Source organism: Cucurbita pepo, chromosome 1 (genome assembly GCF_057944985.1).
Source record: "Cucurbita pepo subsp. pepo isolate OVF chromosome 1, ASM5794498v1, whole genome shotgun sequence".
NCBI classification, from domain to species: Eukaryota; Viridiplantae; Streptophyta; class Magnoliopsida; order Cucurbitales; family Cucurbitaceae; genus Cucurbita; species Cucurbita pepo.
In genome coordinates this window covers 21,160,869-21,181,964 of record NC_141798.1, presented here as the reverse complement: position 1 = coordinate 21,181,964, position 21,096 = coordinate 21,160,869, and the positions used below count along the sequence as shown (strand labels likewise).

Here is a 21,096-nt window from a genome sequence, read left to right as displayed (position 1 = left end):
GAATCATGTCGCCGAATAATTTCTCATGTGGCCTTTTGTTGGGTGACATAATAAATGAAGCTTCAGTTAGTGTTATTGATTCAACCCAATCTATTTAAAGACCTTACATATATTAAATTATAATTTGGAAATAAAAAATTTAATTACATGATGATCTCAGGGTAAAGATGTTTCTTCAACCAAATTCCCGCGACGATTGCGAGAGCCAGAAAAGTTTCCCACGAAAAAACCAAACGACTACAGAACAAAATTAATGGGAACTTTTTAGTTTCAAGTTAACCACCGTGCCGGTGCGGTTGCGTCTGTCACCGCCTGTCTCCAACCCTACCAGAAGCCGAAGCCACAGCCACACTACTTTTTCTCACCGAATCTGTCTCCGCTATTCCCTTGGATCGAACATGCAGCGCAATGGTCTCAATGGCTTTTGATTCCCATCTTCTCCAGCAGCCGTCTGGAACCCGACGTGGTCCCATGTAATTCCAGCCCCTCTACATTGTGCTTGCTGAAGCCCATTTATTGAACCCTACCAGCCAAACCCTGTTTCGCCATTCCTTTCAAGTTAGAATCAGATTTCTCTGCAGGCTGGCGTGTGTGATACTTCATTTGGGTGCCTTCTGTTTCTCGTCTTCGTAATTGTTTGTTTCGTTATGTGGCTGTGTGCTTCTAGGATCTTGAAGGATTTTAGCTGGGTGTTGGATTCAAGTCATAGTTGACCATTTTCTTGACGGAAGCAAATTCACTAAATCCTCTGAGCTAACCTGTCCTGTAATTGCTTCGGAGCCTCTTTCTTAGTGATAGGTTCCGAGGCAAAAATTATTCGATCAGGCGCCAAAATGGATGTAAATAGTTCGAAAGATATGGTTGGCGGTGACATGTTGTCTTTGGCAGCTATAGGTTCTTCTGAAGTTTCAGAGGCGACCCCTGATTCGCTAAAAAACACGCCCTCTAACATTGCAAAATTGGAGGATGTCATCGAGCACTGCGAAGGTAGGCAGAAGTATCTTGCACAGACAAGGAGTCCTTCCGACGGCGGCGATGTTCGCTGGTATTTCTGTAAAGTACCTTTGCTTGGGAATGGTGAGCGCTTTTCATTTTTTTCATCTTTAATGAAATGTTTTCGAATGCGACCTGGGCAAAATTGATGAACAAAGTAGAAAACGAAGGTGAAAATAACTGATGCAAACTTTTTGAGAGTTTAACGACGAATCATATTTGAGGATATACTGAGAAGCCTGTTTTAGGAAGACAAAATTTAAAAGATTTATCCATCCATTTCCTTATAAACTTCTGCAACTATAATAAATACGTGTATATTTTGTTTATCTTTTCTATTTTGAAATAATTAAAGTTTTAGTTATTTATATTCATCTTATGAAGGTTTTCTTCTATTCTTGTCACCTCTGTTTTTCCATTGTAATATGTTCTCATTAAACATAGGAGTTCGCTAGGAGATTTTGAATCAAAGGGCTTTCAAACCTTTTGATGACTTTCTGCTGCTTGTGTTTCAACAGAGCTAGCAGCATCAGTTCCTAAGACTGAAATAGTTGGGAAGGGTGACTATTTTCGATTTGGCATGAGGGATTCTCTTGCAATAGAGGCATCTTTCTTGCAGGTGTATTTTTCAACCTCTTGGATAGTCAGTTAATGCTTATGTTCACCCATATTTCATGAATTGCTTGTAGTGAACTATCTTGTATTTACCTTCGACAATATTTTTAACTCATGAAATTGTCTTCCCACTCACCTGCATGTGTGCTGAATTCATTATTGGATGCTAATTGTAGTTTTAATCAAGTGAAGGATAGAAAATTCGATGATACCACTTTATAAGGAGTGTAAATTTTAATTAGCTTATCATCTTCTGTGTGTTAATATTTTTTTAATATTGTTACAACAAAGATAAAAGAGTTTTCTCAGAACATTCTCTGGTTCACCACTTTATGGAGGACCTATATGGCTTAGATGAGAATGACAGCACAGGAGTGGGGTAAAAAAATTCTAAAAGATGGATAATTTTTTTTTTGTTTACCTTTTCATTAGGGAAATTGAGTGCTGAATGGTAAGATTCAAAAGACATTTTTTGGTCACCATCTCTCTCCAAATTGGGCATTATTTGTAAAAGCCATGACGAAAAGAACCAACACCATCTTTTCGTTCATTGTTTGTTTGCAAACTCTTTCTGGAACTAGAATCCTAGTATGTTTAACTTGGTGTTGGACTGCTATCTTTCAATTAAAGATATGGTGGAACCTATTCTTTATGGACAAAGATTGAAAGGAGAGCTTGGATGTTTTTGGAAACAATTATTTGGCTGGTTTATGGAAATTATGTTAAGAAAGGAGCCGTAGGGTATATTATGATGTATGAAGGAAGGTTGAGGAGTTTTTGATCTTGTCATTATCATTACTTTGAGTTGGTGTACTCTCTCAAAATCATTTTATTTTTTTTGGATAAGACCTCTCCCGTTAGAATGGAGGGTGATAAAGCTATAGTGATGGAAAATTCGGAAGCATATACACCAAGTCACAATTGAACTGACTATATCATCGTGAAAATGTATAATAAGAGGATTCTGTCTTGGAAGATTCTTCTGTTTTGTTCTTGCTAAATGGTCCAGCAGAATATTCCAATAAATTTCTCCCACAGTAGCTTCTTTTCCTTTTTGAAAGGGTTCCCCCCAAGGGTGAGAGAGAGGTAGAGTTGTGGGTCTTCCGGGAGAGCTGTGTACCAATTAAATGTTGAAGGGAGAAAGTTCCAAAAGTTCCTTGCAAAAGGCAGGAAAGTAAAATATGACTCATGGCATAAAGCATACCACTATGGAGACAATGCCATGTAGGACAATTTTTTTATGGTGCTTGTCATGTGTATTGATAGCCTTGTGTGCTAGTTCCCAGAGGAAAAACTTTATCTTCTTTGGGTATTGCCCCTTACAAATCAGATCATATAGTGGCTGTGAAGAAACTGTACTACTGGGGGAGAGCTCATGCAAGAGGGAGTTTGTGGAGAAATGACTTTTTGGTTCTAGCTTCCAAATTCTTTTATCCGTTTTTTGTGAAGACGAGAAATTTGGAAGACATCGTAGAAGAGCGCTTAATTCCTCAATCTCTGCACCTTTCTGATTTCTTCTCAAATTCAAAATCCAAAAGCCAAGCTCAGAATTCACATGTTTCTTACAGCCCCATCCTTTTTGAGAGAGTTTAAAGAGTAGAGGAAATTTCTATCAAGAGAGTCATCCTCAAGTCAATTTTCCTTCTAGAAGGAAATGTCTTCTCCATTCCCCAATTTGTAATAAATTCTTCCAAGAATCAGTGAGCAATGCTTCAGAATAGCTTTCCAAGGACCTTTTGCTGTTACGAGAGAAGTGCTGCCCAGTTTAGTATTGATGGGGGTGGTTCCATATTTTTCATCAATAACTTTCTCCATAGAGCTGTGCTTTCCTATTGATATTGCAAATCCATTTGACTAAGAGGACTTTGTTTTTATCTTTGAGGCTATGTAGACCGAGCTCTCTTTTTTCAATGGGAAGAAGAAGAGTTCCCATTTGACAAGTGGTAAGCCATTCCTATCAACATTACCTTTCCCACAAAAGTTCCGGATCAATCTTTCATTGATGATAGTACCTTGGCCGGCATTTGAAAAATGGACATATAGTACGTCAACTGGAGTACCTTCATGTAATTTTTGGAATACATTTTTGTATGCGCATTTGGCTTGGTCTTTTCAATTGCAACTCCTCGTCATTTTTATGAAACAATATTGTTTCTCTTTATATATATGTTTGTATCTGTGTGTTTCTATATATATATCTAAAATATTTATTTATATATTATGTTTTGTTTTGTCTGCTTCTTTCTTTCTTTTGAAGTAAATGGAAAAAAACATGTAACGATTCTTTACATTTTCTGCATTTGAATAAGAGAGAGGAAGAACTACTTTCTATTTGGTGGAAAGAAATTGCTGAATGTAGTGAAGGGCCAAAAGAAAGAGCTGGTACTGGTCTGAGGCTCGATAAACAAAGATATGAATCTGCTTCGGAGGTTGCTAAATTAATCAAATTGTATGACATTGAAGAAGAGCGAGTTGGTGTTCCTGTCAAAGGAGGACTCTATGAGGTCAATTTGATGCAATCTATATTTAAGAATTTCCTCCGTGTTTTATATTAGCACGATCTTGTCTGGCACTATCCTTGTCTACATTCTTCCCAATTGTGGCTAATTGTAATAGATTTAGGTGATAAGAAAATATAGTTTCTGTGACATGAAAAGTATTTCTTGTTTTCTGAAAGTGTGTTTTCTCGTGGAATGTGTCATTCTGATTTTTTTTTTTAATATCTAAGGTGGGAAGAATTAAAATGAACCTGATTTCCCAAATGTTAGTTATGTTATTTATTTTTGTTAATGGGCTCATCAATAGGGAAGAATTAAAATGAACCTGATTTCCCAAATGTCATCGATTCATTAACTATGGAGATATTAGTATTACCAATTAATGTTTGTCTTCTAGATAGTTTTATAAAAGTTAAAGTTAAAGTTAAAGGATTTGTAAAATTTCTTAGATATCATATACAAAGTTTTAAATGTCTTTTGAAATTGTTACTTTTTTTTTTCTGTTTAATTTACAAATGCGTGCAACTGAAGTGATATTATATATGCAGGTAGATTTAGTGAAGAGACATTGTTTTCCTGTTTATTGGAATGCAGAAAATCGTCGAGTAATGAGAGGCCATTGGTTTGCTCGTAAAGGAGGACTTGATTGGCTTCCACTTCGGGAGGATGTTGCCGAACAGTTAGAAATTGCTTATCGTAGTCGGGTTGGTTGTTTGTTCTCTTATTTTTATACAATCTCTCACTTCTTGTTCGAAAGTTTTGCCTGCAAAGCATCTCCAAGTTTTCATGATGAAGAAAATGGTTTCGTGTGAAATGGTTTCATTTTTTGCTGTGTAGTATCTAGTTTATCTTCATTTCTAAACTTGAATTTTTTTTAGATATCTAAATGATTAGCAAATCATGGATAAAGGTGATTTTGATCTAGGTGTGGTGCCGGAGAACATTTCAGCCATCTGGACTTTTTGCATCCCGAGTTGATTTACAAGGATCTACCCTAGTATGTAAATTATTTGGAGCATGAAGACTTATTTTGTTGTTTCATCATAACTTGAAATTTAGGAACGTTATTTATCTTGGAATTTCCAATGTAGGGACTTCATGCTCTTTTCACTGGGGAGGATGATACTTGGGAGGCTTGGCTGAATGTTGATGCTTCTCGTTTTTCTAGCGTGATTAGTTTGGGTGGCAATGGAATTAAGTTAAGGCGTGGCTATTCCCTGTCTAACGCTCCTAAACCTACTCAAGTTTGTACTTCTTTCTTTCTAGTAGTCTATGAGTATAATTTTACCATTGCCTTTACATCCCCCCCACCCCCATTCAGAATCCTACTGGATATGTGGTGGTGGGGGGGGGGGGGGGGGGGGGGGGGGGTGCTTTTTCTTTAAATGCTGAATCTCACTAAAATGTACTCTAACCTGTATCCATATTTTCTTTATCAATTTTCTCTGGGAAATTGTGTGGCTTTGTTCAACCATATGCCTCAAGTGTCCTTTGTTTTCCATTTAGGATGTTTTCACTTTGTTCGATGCACTTGAAAAACAATAAAATGGGACTCTTTCGTAAAATGGTACATAAATACCACAGTAAACATGAAAATACTTGCTGTGATGCAAGAGCCACTGTTGAATGATTAAAAGTTGGGTTGAACACGGAAATGAAATTGTTGTTCCTTCCATAGAATGAAAGGCTAGGTTTGCTCCAAATTGGAGGAAAAGGAAAAGTATTCTGTTCCTTTTTATTAATGTTCTCTCCTTCACATTTTTATTTCTTCTAATTTTCAAGGATGATTTGCGCCAGCAGAGGGAAGAAGAAATGGACGATTACTGTTCACAGGTATGTCTGCCATCATTGAGCTTCTTGACATTGTTTTCATGTTATCATCGAGCTCTTTTGTAATTTTCTGCTTGGTTTTATTTTACTTGAATGGAACCCCTTTCTTTACTTGGGTTTCTTTGGTGCCAAATATTCTTTCATTTTTTTCTCAATGAAAGCTCGATTTCTTAAGGGAGGAAAACATCGAGCTCCTTGTATCCCTATTATATCATTCTTAAAAACTTGATATATTTCATTCCAGTTCTTCATATCTGTGCCCTACCAGTTTTTTCTTTTCTTTCTTTTGTCATTAGATCCCTATTAATTCTTTTCAAAGCATTCGTAAGCTGTATTGATAGAAATCCTCTTCATTTTAGTTTCAAAAATTTTTTAGTACATACGGTAGTTGAAATTTTGCTCTCATTCTTTCAAATTTTATTATGATTGATTTTGTTCCAGTTCTTCTTTGCATCCGTTTCCAGTTCATAAATGTTGATTATGTTTTTACAGTATTCTCTAAATAATCATGTTCCTTTAGTTGTGAAGAATACCACTGGCCACCCCATGTTGAGGATTATTGGGAGTGAGTCCCACATTGGCCAATTTAGGGAATGATCATGGGTTTATAAGTGAGGAATACTATCTCCATTGGTATGAGGCATTTTGGAAAAACCCAAAGCAAAGCCATGAGAGTTTATGCTCAAAGTGGATAATATCATACCATTGTGGAGAGTCGTGATTCCTAACATGGTATCAGAGTCATGCCCTAAACTTAGCCATGTCAATAGAATCCTCAAATATCGAACAAAGAATTGTGAGCCTCGAAGGTGTAGTCAAAAGTGACTAAAGTGTCGAACAAAGGGTGTACTTTGTTCGAGGGCTCTAGAGAAAGGAGTCGAGCCTCGATTAAGGGGAGGCTATTCGAAAGCTCCATAAGCCTCAAGGGAGGCTTATAGTGTACTTTGTTCAAGGGGAGGATTGTTGAGGATTATTGGGAGTGAGTCCCATATTGGCTAATTTAGGGAATGATCATGGGTTTATAAGTGAGAAATACTATCTCCATTGGTATGAGGCCTTTTGGGGAAGCCCAAAGCAAAGCCATGAGAGCTTATGCTCAAAGTGGACAATATCATACCATTGTGGAGAGTCGTGATTCCTAACCCCCATTTCCCTCAAAATATATATTACGTGTTTTGAAGTTCTTTGATAAGAAGATAGGAATTGGAACTCTAATTAGAACTTCAAGTATTCCCTCTAGATAATCAAGCCATGTTTTATTAATGCTCTGAAATAATTTCATCCATTTTGACGATAACATAGGCCTTGGCATTGAGGGTCTATCCCTTCTCTACTTGCTTGGATGGTTCACTAATTTAGACGGATGAGGTGTTCAGTCTTTGTTTGAAGTTTTAACCTGCTTGAATACCATTGCTTGAATACCATACATAACTGTTTTATTCATGAATGCGAAAGCTATAAAGATTTCTGAATGTGAAACTGCTTGATCTAATCTAATGATTTAAACTCTCGTCAATTTTGTATTTGTTTGATAAGTTTATAATTAACTTGATTTTATAAAATTTTCTACGTGTATCATGTCACTTTGGAAGCCACATTATTCATGTGAGGTTGTTGCTTTAGGTTCCTGTTCGACACCTTGTGTTTATGGTTCATGGCATTGGTCAAAGACTGGAGAAATCTAATCTAGTTGATGATGTTGGGAATTTTCGGCATATTACATCCAGTCTTGGAGAGCGGCACCTCACTTTCCACCAACGTAGCACTCAAAGAGTTCTTTTTATCCCATGCCAAGTAACTAATCAACCCCTTTTCTTACCCTACATTTGGATTGAATGTGTGAGCTATTTTGTGTTGTAATTTTTTCCTGACTCAATATTTTAGAATTCTCTTGTTTACGCATGGACAGGAATACGTGATTTGATTATATTGAACTTCGAAAGATATTGAACGAATTCATTAATTTATAACTCTTATAATCTGATTTTACGCTTTGTGCTGACGGTAAAACCACAACTTTTTCTTGGTTAGTTCCATCATTGTTGTTTGTGCTTTAGAAGTCTTTATAGATTATTACATGTGTAACCCTTCTTTCATGCTATTATCTCTGTTTGCTTCCTGGAATATGTTATTGTTCACCTTGTTGATCTCTATTATTATGCTATTTTCCATTGAACTGTTTTCTTTTCTTTACTTTTCTTTTTTCCAGTGGAGGAAGGGTCTGAAGCTTAGTGGTGAAGCTGCTGTTGAAAAAATCACTTTAGATGGAGTGAAGGGTTTGCGTGTCATGTTGGGTGCGACTGCTCATGATGTTTTGTATTACATGAGCCCTATATATTGTCAAGACATCATCAACTCGGTAGTGCAAGCTTTATTTGGATTGCTACTGTCCAATACCTTCAGTTTATCTTTTGTCAACAGAATCCTTCTTTACTTTCATTTTCTCTGTACTTGTTTTTCATAGTTCATTGGAGATGGGTTAACTGACGTATGATTTTTTAGTTTCGTTCTTTCATGTCAGTATACATAATTCTTATGCAACTGATACATATCATCAAAGAAGGGTGAAACCTATATCTGCCTTCCGAACTTTGTCATTCATCCTGCACTGAGACACTAGCGTTATTTTATTTTATTAAAAAACAAGCATTCATTGAGAATAAATGGAAGTAAACAAAAAAAAAGGAGCACAGGCATTAAAAAACAGCCCACACCAAAGGAGCCTAGCCACTGACTATACAAAAAAATCTCCAATGTCTAGTAGTAAAACCTATCAGGTGATTACCAAAAAGGACTCCCACATAATTTATGTATACTTTTCTCATGCTAAACAAAGTGTCTCTCTCTATTGAAAAGATCATAAGGTGATTCTATTCCTTAGTTGAGTGGCTTTAGGAGGAGGAGGAGTAGAAGGGGGGGCAGCCGTGTGAAGTTTGGCTCTCCCTTGGCCATTTTGGGGATACTTCTCAAAATTTGTTGTTCTTTACTAAGTAAACAAAAGAGAGCAGTTGTCTTTCACCTCTCCGCTGTTGATGAACAGAAGGGTTGGCTTTCTTAGTATGGGGAGTATGGTCGATGGACACTCAAATGGCTTAATGGCTCTGAGCCAATAATATCTGATTTCTGTATAGAGTCGATCACGAAGAAGCCTGAGAGAAAGAAGACCACATACGTGAGAAGAGAAGGCAATTCTTCTTTAGGTAGGAGGTTGATCATATTTCTACGGTGCTCCAAAAATAATAAATAATAGTAAGCGCTCCTGTTCAACTTTGGGATCCACAGATGTTTCAGTGAATTGGACTGTTCTTTCTTCCTATCTGGTATTTGGAAAAACATCTGAGGACATTTTGGATGCTATTGGGGTGTCTTTTGGCATCCTTATTTTCTGGAGTGATCATAGTCTTTCAGTCACAGAGGTTGTTGAAGGTTATTTATCTCTCTTTATCCATGGTTATTTAGCGGAGGGTTTCTTCTTTGGCCCTCTAGTATTTACTGCCTTCTTAGCAGTACATACTTTTCAGCAGTTGTGCGAGCTCTTGGCCTGTTTTCTGAGTGTTGGGTAGTGACTTCAATGGTGGCTGGTGGTCTTTTTAAAATTCTCTCCATACTGCTCGCTCTTTTTTTTTTTTTTTTTAAAAAAAAAGATTTATCTTGGTTGATCAACCTGTGTTCAATGATGTTTATACGTAGTCCACTTGAACCAACTGCCTGCCCGCTACAAGATTTGTAGGCTCCTTTTGTCCAACTCTTGGCTAAGGTTTATGGCTTGAGTCCATAAGTCGGTCAGAAACACCTATTCTGATCACTTATCACGATGGAAGCTAGTAACCTTTTAGAACCATACTAGTTCAAATAAAAAATGGTTGGCTCTCCCACTTACGTTTTTTTCCATCTTTGTCTTATGACTGGTGGTTAAGAGATTATTTGGCAAAAAAAACCTAAGTTGTGGAATGAAGATGACAAAATCAGTTTTCTTCCTGTGTTAGTAATGTTAGATGAGGAAGTGTCTGGTCTTTTAAGTTATAAGGAAAGTCTTGTGAATCATTCACATTCTCTCTAAAATGGAGCTCTAGATTTCTTCCTCCCAATTTGGATTGCCATAATTTCTGCAGTCCTCGTATAAGGATTGGTTTGAGAGACCTTTCTTAGGGGATGAAGCTCTTGTAATAGATTTTGGGCTACAATAAAGCCCCAAGATATATGATGCTTCTACAGTTGGGGTCTTTCAGGAAACACTTAGGAGAGTAGACTTTCAGGCTTGATTTGAAGACACATTTCAGAATCTTTTTTGGACGTGAATGTTGACCTTTATGAAACTGTCGATGCTGACCTCATTACTAGGTCTTGGTTGAGAGGTTAAAGGAAGCCATCACTTCTATCATTTTGGTTATGCAATTTGCTTTCACGGTTCTGGGGACAGATTGTGGATTCTTCAAGTTTGCTTTTCAATTTTTCTAAGTCTGTTGTTGAGGGCCTAGATATGGCCCCTTGTGAAGATATGATTGACATGGAGCATTTTTTTAAACCAGAGGAAAGACTTTTCTTTGAAAAATGAAAAGCGACTAATGATAGAACACAACGAAGCACAAAAAGAACCATGACAGAGAACCAACAAAGAACAAGATACAAAAAAAGACTTCCACAATGAGAAATACCAAGCAAATTGAACAAAAAGAAACTAGCAAAGAGAAGAGCCTAAAGGACCAAACTCAATATAGAAGATCATACTCTGAAAACCGAACTAAAGACAACGCCTGAAACCAAAAGCTTAAAAAAAAAAAAAAAAAAAGAAAAGAGGAAAGACTCAAAAGATGTGAGCCTCAACCAAAAAGAACAACCACCCATGAGAAAAGCATAACTGAGCCCCAAAACATCAAGAAAGAACCATTGAACCCAAACCACAAATGCAATAGAACAATCAAACTTCAACAACTAATACCCTGAGAATTGAAGGGAGGAATTTCATGCATCTTAAGATCGCAAGCCTAAATAAGGTAAGTCCATTTGCTAGGCACAGGTGAACGAAGTGAATGAGGAATCTCTTTGTTACTTTCTTGAAATAATGATACTAAATCATCACCAAATTTTTTTCATGCACTAGTATTATCAATAATAGTTTTCATAAGCTTAAAAGTAGATTTCACACTACTTAAACTAACATCATATTCAACATCAGATCATCAACATAATGTGAGAGAATCAACATAATGTGAGAGAAGAAGCAGTGGGATCCTTGAAGAATTAAATACTTCTTCAACGAAAACACTATCAGAATCTAATACAGTAAAATATTGTCAACTGCAAATTTGAGAAACTACGTTCTTGGCAGATGGAGCCAAAAGGCTAGAAATATTTTATTCTATACAACCTGTATTCCTTGGTGATTGGAGGAGTTGAAGAGTGATGCACCTTTCTTCGAGTGTAGTACTGGGAAAAAATAATTCTTCACATTTTGAACACTTAAAAGACTTAAAGACTCAAGCGCCCCAAGGGAATCACCAAAACATGTCTTTGTTAGTGACAATGTAGTTTATCTCTAAATTTTCCCTTAAAGCATGTATAAAATCTGGTGATTGAACTAATAAATCATCAAAAGGCAGTGTGGAGACTTTTCATCTACAATTGTTGAGCTAATTTGAATTAGAGAGTTTTATTCTATCTCCCTAGCATTTGTAGGGTTGTTCTCTTCTTTGCAACTCTGTTCTCCATTTGGATTTTTTGACTTCAACAACATTTGGAGGCGGGGAGATTTGGATCTTTGACTCTTGATTGAGAGCGCATGTCAATTACTGTTGAGTCACATTCATCTTTCTATTCCTTTTGGATTTAATATTGATAGTTTGTATTTGTACCGTTTTTTTAAGTCCTCTTTAGTTATTGTTATACAAGACTTATAGAACTTGTCAATTTGGTAGCGTATATATTTATAATAAGAAAATGGGGATGTTATAGAAACCAAAGAGGAAATACAACTTATATGCATAGGGAAACTCCCTCGCCAGAACAAAACCAACACAAGCTCTTTCCAAATTAAGATAGTCTTATAAGTGCTGTTACTACTAGAAACCTTTTTGTGAAGGCCTTTTCAATGAGGCCATATACTGTCTATAATGTGGAAGTGATATAAAACTGGTTATGTAGTGCTATGTGGAATTGATATAAAACTGGTTATGTAGTACTGACAAATTTTCATGATATGAAGCCCTTCAAACCTCGATGGAACTTGGATTAAATGGGCATATTGATTTCTCTTCAGGTATCTAACCAATTAAACCGACTTTATATGAAGTTTCTTAGAAGGAATCCAGGATATGATGGAAAGGTATGTGGCTCAAAGATGATTTTATCATTATCTTCTGTCAAAATTTGATTTGACAATTTGAGTATTCTTATATATTTTGTCTCATTATATAGGTTTCCATATATGGGCACTCTTTGGGGAGCGTCCTTTCGTATGATATCCTTTGCCACCAGGACAATCTGTCGTCTCCTTTTCCAATGGATTGGATGTATGGGGAACATACTAGAAGTGAAGGGTTCTCGGGGGTGGACAATGAATCCTTTACACAGAATTCTTCTTGCAGTACGGGCGATAAATATTCTACTGCAGTTTATGGATGTGCAGACATTGCGCACTTTGCTGAAGAGGAAGATGAGAGAAATGTGAATCAAATGCATCTGCATATGGAAGAGCCTTCCATTGTTGTTGATCCTACTACATCACATTCATCTGATTTCATTTCTAAGCAAGAGAATACTTATGGGGAAGCTGATTATGAGTCCTGCAAAAGGATTCCTCTAACAAGTGATGGGTTTCAAGGGTTAAATAAAAATGGTAACTGCGACTTAGAGGATCCCAGTGTAAATAAAATTGCTGAGCTACAACTTGAGAATTCAGAAGATAAAGATGCAGTAATCAAATCCCTGGAAGAAGAGGTCAGTAGATTCTGTATTGGTACACACATGTCCTGGTTAACTTATTCTTTTATGCTTTCCACGTACAAGAATAAGTACGCTTTTCCTTTGACACATTGACTTATTATTGTATGCTTTCTACAGCCTCCATTTAAAGGATGTGTTATTTGAACTTCTCGTTTGTTAGGTTGATTGTCTTAAAAAGAAATTAGCGGAGCTTGAATTGATGTCTGCTAATAGGGATACAGATGGGGGATTGAATCAAGGTGCCTCCCAATTTTTTCACTTCTTTGTTTTCTTATGGGAAGAAATTGTACAAATGATATTTTTTGGTCTTTGAAATGTTATCAGGAAATAAGAAAAGTATAGTTGGTATGCCCAAGGAGCCTATGTTAGAAGAGGAAACTCCTGAACAAGATGATGGATCGAAGAGTTTTACTCCTTATATAAAGTACAAAAAGCTTGCATTTAAGGTACGGCAGGGGGAGGGGATTGAGCAGAGAAAATTCTTTTGATATGTTCCAATATATATGTGCGTGTTACATTTTATTTTCTTGTTGAACATTAGGAAACGTTGGTTTGTACAACTATTTTATGTATAATTTTTTTCTGTTATTAGGTTGATACATTTTTTGCTGTTGGATCTCCTCTTGGGGTCTTTCTTGCACTTCGTAATATCCGTATTGGAATTGGTAAGCTCACATTTATGACATGTTAGATACATTGTATTCTTTGTCTAAAATAATTGTTGTAGTTGGTATTCATTATTGAGGAGCTGGATAATCGAATTGCACCCTTGATTTAGTTTGCAAACATTAGGTCCTTCCAACGATTTTATTAAGTCCATTTCAATGGTAGGAGGGCTGTTTCTTCGGTTGGTTAATGGCTAGTATTTGGGAAAAGTGTTAGTGATGTCTGGTTCTTTTTTTCTAGCATGGTTTTGTATGTTAATGAATAAACTTAATGTTTAGGATTATTGAGAGAAGTAGTCTTACATTGGTTAATTAAGAAGAAAATCATGGATTTATAAGTATGAAACACTATCTCCAATGGTACGAGGCCTTTTTGGAAAACCAAAAACAAAACTATGAGAGCTTATGTTCAAAGTGGACAATATCATACACTTGTGGGGGGTTCCTAACATGATATTAGAGCCATGACCTTAACTTAGTCATGTTAAAAGAATCTTCAAGTATCAAACAAAAAAGTTGTGAGCCTCAAAGGTATAGTCAAGGGTGACTCAAGTGTCGAACAACGAGTGTACTTTGTTCGAGGACCCAAGAGAAGAACGAGTGTACAACGAGAAGAACAACGAGGTATAGTCAAGGGTGACTCAAGTGTCGAACAACGAGTGTACTTTGTTCGAGGGCTCAAGAGAAGAAGTCGAGCCTCGGTTAAGGGGAGGTTGTTCGAGAGGCTCCAGAGAATAAGGAGAATGAGGTCTTATGGGAGGCTCTATGGTGTATTTTGTTGGAGGGGAGGATTGTTGAGGATTATTGAGAGTAGTCCCACATTGGCTAATTAAGAGGAAAATCCTGGGTTTATAAGTATGAAACATTATCTCCATTGGTATGAGGTATTTTGGGGAAACCAAAAGTAAAGTCACGAGAGCTTATGCTCAAAGTGGACAATATCATACCATTGTAGATGGTCATGATTCCTAACACTTAATTCATCATTAATATATGGCTGCACATGGATACGGAATCACTTAATTCATCATTAATATATGGCTGCACATGGATACATTTTATATAGCCAAATCTAGTTCATTGGATAAATCTTAGAATTAGATTCTTGGGATAGATACAATACATTATTCATGAAGGACCAGAGATTTCAAATTAATTTAAGGAGAGAATACATCTCTTCCCAAAAAAAAAAAAAAAAAAAAAAAAAAAAAAAACTGGAAGAAGAAGAAGAAGACAGATTTGAGTGTTGAGAGAAATCTGCTTTCTTTCCATAAAAATGTTACGTTGCTCCAACATTGTATTGGGTTGTCGTCTGGATTTATTAGGGATGTTTTATGTCCCTTGTTTTGTTTGCTTTAATATTCTAAACCCGTTTGTTTGTATCCTTGAACATTGATTCTTTTTCATCCATCAATGATAAAGTTCGTTTCTTGTTTTTTTCTTTTAAATTGGTTAGAGCTCTATCTGCTCCATTTTGCTGCTTTACCCATTCAGAACATATAAGAAATTCTCATGCTAGCGAGATTTATTTTTAATTGATTGACTTGCTATACATGAAAATTGATCTTGGAGACCTTTCCTTTTGGTATTTAACCATCAAGTCTCTATTCATTTTGTTATTGATATTCAATATGATCTTCCTGATTCCGGAGTTATTCAGAATAGCTTTTGATTTAGTAATTTCCAACTTGCGCTCCTAGATATGGTTTATATGCTGTTAAAAGTTTATTGTTTGTTAAAGTAAGCCCCATGATTTTTACGATCCTAAAAGCTTGTTTGTTTGGTCCTCAGGAAAAGGGAAAGCATATTGGGATGAAGAAAATATAAGTGAAGAAATGCCAGCTTGTCGACAAATGTTTAACATTTTTCATCCATTTGATCCTGTAGCATACAGGTCTGTGAAAGCAACCCTTGTAATGAGCAAGTAGAGAATGTATATTTGACCATTCTAAGTGCTAGAATGTTTTCATAACCAGCTACCTTGTGATTTATTGTCTGTTATTTGATTGACATTTTTCTTTTCATTGACCCTTCCTTTTTGTTTACACAATTTTTTTATTTATTGACTTGAAAACGGTACCTTTTTTCTTTTCGACCAGGCATTTTTGGAGCCATTTGTTATATGCTAACCACTTGTTCAATGAGCACAACCACATTACCCGGGCGTTGGGCTCTGTTAATGCATCCTAGAGCATTTATTTGCTATGTGTTTGAGACTCTGGGCTTACTCATTATTTTTTTTTATCAAAGTTATGTGTCTATTAAAAAAAAATGACAGAATAAAAGATTGTGATTTTCTTTTGTCTCAAATTGGTGAAATTTTTTGTTTGTTTCTGACTATGGTAGTATACCTTATGGAGAACGTATAATGGAAGCTTTATTGGATTTATACAGAATAGAGCCACTTGTATGCAAAGAGTACATGCTCAAACGACCTGTTATTATACCATTCCATAGAGGTGGAAGGAGGTTGCATATTGGATTTCGTGTAAATATCTTCATCACATTGATATGGCGAATTCCAGTCATTCTTTAATTTCCTTTCGGTATTCTGATAGATTTTCCTGTATGTAATGCAGGAATTTACTGATAACCTGGCTCTTCGTTCTCAGGCAATAAAGGACGATCTACACACTCTGGGGGTGGGTTGTACTAGACTTTCTAAGATTGTGTCTTCTTCTCATGCTTGCCTTTGGTTTTTTATTTTTCTTTTAAACCTTTCAAATCAATTTTCTTAAATCTTTTCGTCATACTATAAAAGAGTAGTACATCATTTGATTTCACAACGTCATGTAAAGAAACACCGTGAATTATTGTAATTACTTTGACCTCCCAAGTTTTTTTTTTTATTTGGATAAGAAGTGCTTTGTTTGTTGAAATGATTTCTAAGAAGACTCTTTTGGGTGGAATCCCAAGGGATGTTTATATGCAGGAATGAAAGTAGTGGAATATAGATCACTAACTCATGTTACCATTGGTTATTGCCATACCAATCCACAAAGAATAATGGATATAAAATAGTTCCTGAAATTCTTTGTTCTTTTAACTATATTAATTTAAAATGGTTAATTTTAAATTTCTTGTGGAGTAACTTACGAAACAAAGTGTTCATAAGGGAATATTTTATTTCTCACTGTTGCAAAGGCATGCACGTATTTGCACAGTTCCTTTCTATTTGTATTTTTTTTTTTTTTTTCTCTAAATGGTTTTGGTTAAAATGTGGTTTCCCCTGTATTTTTTAAGGTTTTCTATTTTTTGATTGTCAATAAACTTCTTGATTTTTGGTTAGCAAGTTCAGGGTGCCAATTTATGCGTGCTAGTATTTACATATGTGGTTATTATACAAGTTGGCCTTAACTTGGGCTTGGCTTTGGATCTTTCAAGAGCTTTGTTGAAACAAAAATAAGTACCCTCCAAAAGATAAATAGTTTGTATTGGGTTAATGCCAGAAATTGCTGAAGGTTCTGAGTTACGTTATTTGACAGGTGAAGGTACTCACAGTTTGCCAATCAAAACAAGCAGATAGTCTAGAAGGTAATATATCAGTTTCTAAGCGGTGGCTGCCTGATTTTGTAAATTGTTACATACGTGCATAATCTATATGGATGAACAATTACTGATCAAATCTGAGTGCACGTAACCATGTTGTCAAGAGAACCAGTATTTCTTATTCACTAATTGAGCTCTAAACTGAGAGCCAGTTCTTTCTTGCGGCTACCAGTAGCTTCATTTGAGATGATCAGGTTAAGTTCCTTCATGAACTGCCGTCCACGGCTTTCCTTCATATATGAGTGGAGCCCCTCTTATTGTTTGAAATTAGTGCCAAGCAGGATCTTTATGATAACTATGAGCTATATTTTTCAATTTCATTGTGTTTTCTTGAAAAAAGATGAGCTGTCTTTTAGAGTATCCTCCTTCTCTTTTTGTATGTTTGTAAATAAATAAAGTGAAATTTCACTTTCTCTCTCATATTTTGTGCACCTAATGTAGAAGGAGATGAGAATTTTCAAGAAGGAGAACTGAAGTGTTATGGTGTTGCAATGATGGAGAGATTGACAGGAAGTGAAGGAGGACGGATTGATCACATGCTTCAAGTATGCATTTCCTTTTACTGTATGATACTTAGATGCTGTATTTTCCTTCTGCCTGAAATCCACTGTGTGTTCTCATCAACACATGATTCAAAATTTGGAAGTTTAAATGTTTGTTAGTCTTCGGATGAGAAACCAAAGGCAAGGAGGATATCATATTATGGAGACTGCCTTTCTCGTTGTTTTTGTGGCTTGAGAGAAACGGGAGGATTTATGGGGAGGTTTGATCTTCTAGACACTTCTTTTTCGGATCCGTTGTCGAAGAGTTATGTTTTTTCATCTGTTTCTTATCCTGAATAGTAAGAGCTCCTTTATTTATCTATATTATACCTAGTAATTAGAGAGAAGTTTTCACACCCTTATAAGCAATGATTCATTCTCCTTTCTCCTCTCCAACTGGTGTGGGATCTTACATCCACCTCCATTACCAGATATGTTGTTCTCTCAAGTATATACTAGAAGGAAAGTCATTTCAAAACCATTACAAGTCCAAACATTCGACTCTACTCACAATAAAGATGCAGCACAGGTACCAATAGATGATAAACCAACATCCGACTCTACTCACAATGAAGATGCAACGCATGTACCGATAAATGACACACTCATAACTCTCCGAAAACCCACTAAAGAATGCACAAAACAACCCTTATACCCCTATCAAACTATATCTCTTTTGAAAGGCTATCCCCGTTTACACAAAAGTTCAATTGTTATACCTAAAACAGTTTCTGAAGCTTTATCCAAAAGGGAATGACAAGATGCTATGAAAAAGGAAATTTATGCTCTAGAAAAGAATAACACATGGGAAATTGTGGATAGGCTAAAAGAAAAAAAATATAGTTGGATGTAGATGGTTTTTCACAGTAAAGTACAAGGCTGATTGAATATTGAAAAGGTATAAGGCAAGGTTGGTAGCTAAGGGATATACTCAAACTTGTGGGAAAGATTACTAAGAAACATTTTCCCCAGTTGTAAAGATGAACCCGGTAAGAATATTGTTATCTTTAGCTACCAATTTAAATTGGCAGTTCCCACAGTATGATGTGAAGATGTGAAGATGTGAAGAATACACTTCTTCATAGCGATCTAGATTAGGAAATGTACATGGACATTCCTCCAGGTTTTGAAAACACAAAAGGTAAAGTATACAAATTGAGAAAGGCCTTGTCTGGACTAAAACAATCTCAATCTCCAAGGGCGTGATTGGAACATTTACAAAGGTAATGAAAGACTTTGGATATAAGCAAAGTGAAGGAGATCACACTCTCTTTATCAAGCACTGTAACTCATTCAGAAACAAAGGGAGTTACGGTGCTTCTAGTGTATGTAGATGACATCATAGTCACTGGAGATAATATAGAAGAAAAGACTGAACTCAGAAGAAGATTGATGTAAGAATTTGAGATCAAGGAACTTGGAAGGCTAAAGTACTTTCTAGATATTGAAGGTAGCATATTCATCCTAGGGAATTTTCATATCCCAACAAAAATACGTGGGATTTACTAATGGAAACACGGAAAAGCGAATGTAAACCTACACCAGCACAAATGAATCCCCATCAGAAATTGGGTGAGTCAAAAGAACCTGTAGTGGACAGAGAAATGTACTAGAAGCTAGTGTGAAAGCTAATATATCTAGCTCACACTCGACCAAACATAGCATACTCGGTAAGTATTTCATGCATGATCTGTGGAGCCTCACCTTCATGCAGCATACAAAGTGCTACATTATTTGAAAGGAACTTCAAGAAAAGGAATTTTGTTCAAACAAAACAATTTCCTTGCATTGGAAGCTTACACTGATGCTAACTATGCTGGATCTATAGTAGACAGAAGATCTACGATACCTTTTTTTGGAGGTAATGGTGTAACATGGAGGCATAAGAAGCAAAATATGGTGGCTAGATCACATTTTAGACTTGCGATATGGCCTCCTATGGTTTCTTCTTGACTCCTATTGGTTTGGGCTATTCTTTTCTCTATTATCCGGTTGTTATCCTTTCATTTGCTCTATGTAAATAATACCCAGCTTGAATTGTTTGCTTGACATTCTGCTGATCTCTCTTTAATTAAATCTCGTTCACTTGCAGGATAAAACATTTGAGCATCCATATATGCAAGCCATTAAGTCCCATACGTGAGTTTCATCTCTCTAATTTAATCAAGTAGAAATAACGTTCCATTTCCTCTAATCTATATATAACATATATCAAGAAAAAAAAATTCTAAAAACACCGTGTTGTTTTCTTCCTATCTTGCCAAGAAATTTGGATTCTATTTGATAACCATTTCATTTTTTGTTTTAAAAAATTAAGCTTGTTTCTCATGATTTCTCAACTTTATCTTTCTAAGTAAACATTTTAATTCTTAGCATATTACAAAATCGAAAACAAGTTTTAAATTTTACTTTTTTAAGTTTTCAAAACTTGGCTTGATTTTTTAAAAGAGCTTATCGCTAGAAATGAGTATTCGTAAGCTTAATTTTAAAAACTAAAAATCAGATGGTCATTAGCCCTTAGCTTCTAGATTATAAACTTCTAAACTTCTAGTTGATATAAATATCGAATAAATGGGGTCTTCTTATATATGATGTCAAATCTTGGAATTCATGCATAATCGTTAATGAATCAGTTACTTTTTGGACATTAATTTCTGTTCATAGCTTTTAGACCTGAAGCTTTCGATCTGTTAGTTTTTATTACATGTCTAAAAACGAATTCAGCAGTTGTGGATATTACCAACCATAAAATCAACTTATCCAGTTTCTGTAGGGCATTTTTTCTGTGTCTGCAATAGTTTTGAGTGGAGGGAGGGAGGTGCATTGGTAAATTGGCTGTGTTCCACCTTCTGATTGTTTTGTTTCTGGCATGCAGAAACTACTGGAGAGATCATGACACTGCTCTTTTCATATTGAAACACTTATATCGAGATATACCTGAAGATCCCGATACACCTCCAGAATATACTGAACCCGATTCAAATGATTGCTGGTACAACCGAAGAGAAACTATTGAAGAAGAGCTTTCTTTGACATTTTCCGATGAAAATGTGGTACGAAACTTCTCTAGAAAAGCAAAGAAAATTATGAAAAATCATAGATAGACAACAAGCATCGATAGGCAATAGGAACAGCTACAACTTCTAAGGTTAGTGAAGGCTGAACGACCGGGATTGGCATGTTAATGAATATGCAAATTTCCACCTTAAAAATGGGGAGATTTGCTGTTGGCGGGCTTGGGGTCACTTTACTCAGTATTCTCTCCTTTCTTTCCATGTACATAAAGAGGAAGACCAAATGGGGATCATAATATGTAACTTGTAAATTAAAACGTGTAAATGAGGCCAAACTGCTGTTCTCTGACAGTAATAGAAAGTAGGCAGGCGAAGAGGTTAAAGTAGCAAAGTTCTAATGTAACCATTTATTATTCTTTAAAACCTCATCAAAGTAGAAGAACGCACG

General features: G+C 35.9%; 1 protein-coding gene across 10 annotated transcripts; it reads left to right on the top strand.

The window, feature by feature from the left end:
* Positions 1 to 38: 38 nt before the first annotated feature.
* On the top strand, positions 39 to 21,039 carry LOC111808305 (phospholipase SGR2). 10 transcript variants are annotated; one of them, XM_087129400.1, is made up of 21 exons: positions 39 to 1,077; positions 1,512 to 1,612; positions 3,918 to 4,112; positions 4,655 to 4,810; positions 5,032 to 5,103; positions 5,198 to 5,350; positions 5,889 to 5,939; positions 7,560 to 7,730; positions 8,146 to 8,295; positions 12,193 to 12,258; positions 12,351 to 12,872; positions 13,039 to 13,117; positions 13,203 to 13,324; positions 13,471 to 13,543; positions 15,335 to 15,437; positions 15,938 to 16,031; positions 16,123 to 16,185; positions 17,029 to 17,077; positions 17,534 to 17,637; positions 19,727 to 19,773; positions 20,510 to 21,039. In XM_087129400.1, the coding sequence occupies exons 1-21, from the start codon at positions 834 to 836 to the stop codon at positions 20,736 to 20,738; spliced, it is 2,844 nt and encodes a 947-aa protein (XP_086985526.1). In that variant the 5' UTR covers positions 39 to 833; the 3' UTR covers positions 20,739 to 21,039. The 10 variants fall into 10 exon arrangements, 8 of the variants coding, with proteins under 8 accessions (XP_086985526.1, XP_086985528.1, XP_086985529.1 ...); XM_087129408.1 differs by having other exon boundaries at positions 939 to 1,077; positions 1,438 to 1,612; XM_087129402.1 differs by lacking the exon at positions 5,032 to 5,103.
* Positions 21,040 to 21,096: the final 57 nt, after the last annotated feature.

Coding starts and splice junctions, on each gene's coding strand:
- LOC111808305 (XM_087129400.1), top strand. CDS start 834: ATGGATGTAAATAGTTCGAAAGATATGGTTGGCGGTGACATGTTGTCT. Junction 1,078..1,511: donor AGTACCTTTGCTTGGGAATG/GTGAGCGCTTTT, acceptor GTGTTTCAACAG/AGCTAGCAGCATCAGTTCCT. Junction 4,113..4,654: donor TCAAAGGAGGACTCTATGAG/GTCAATTTGATG, acceptor TTATATATGCAG/GTAGATTTAGTGAAGAGACA.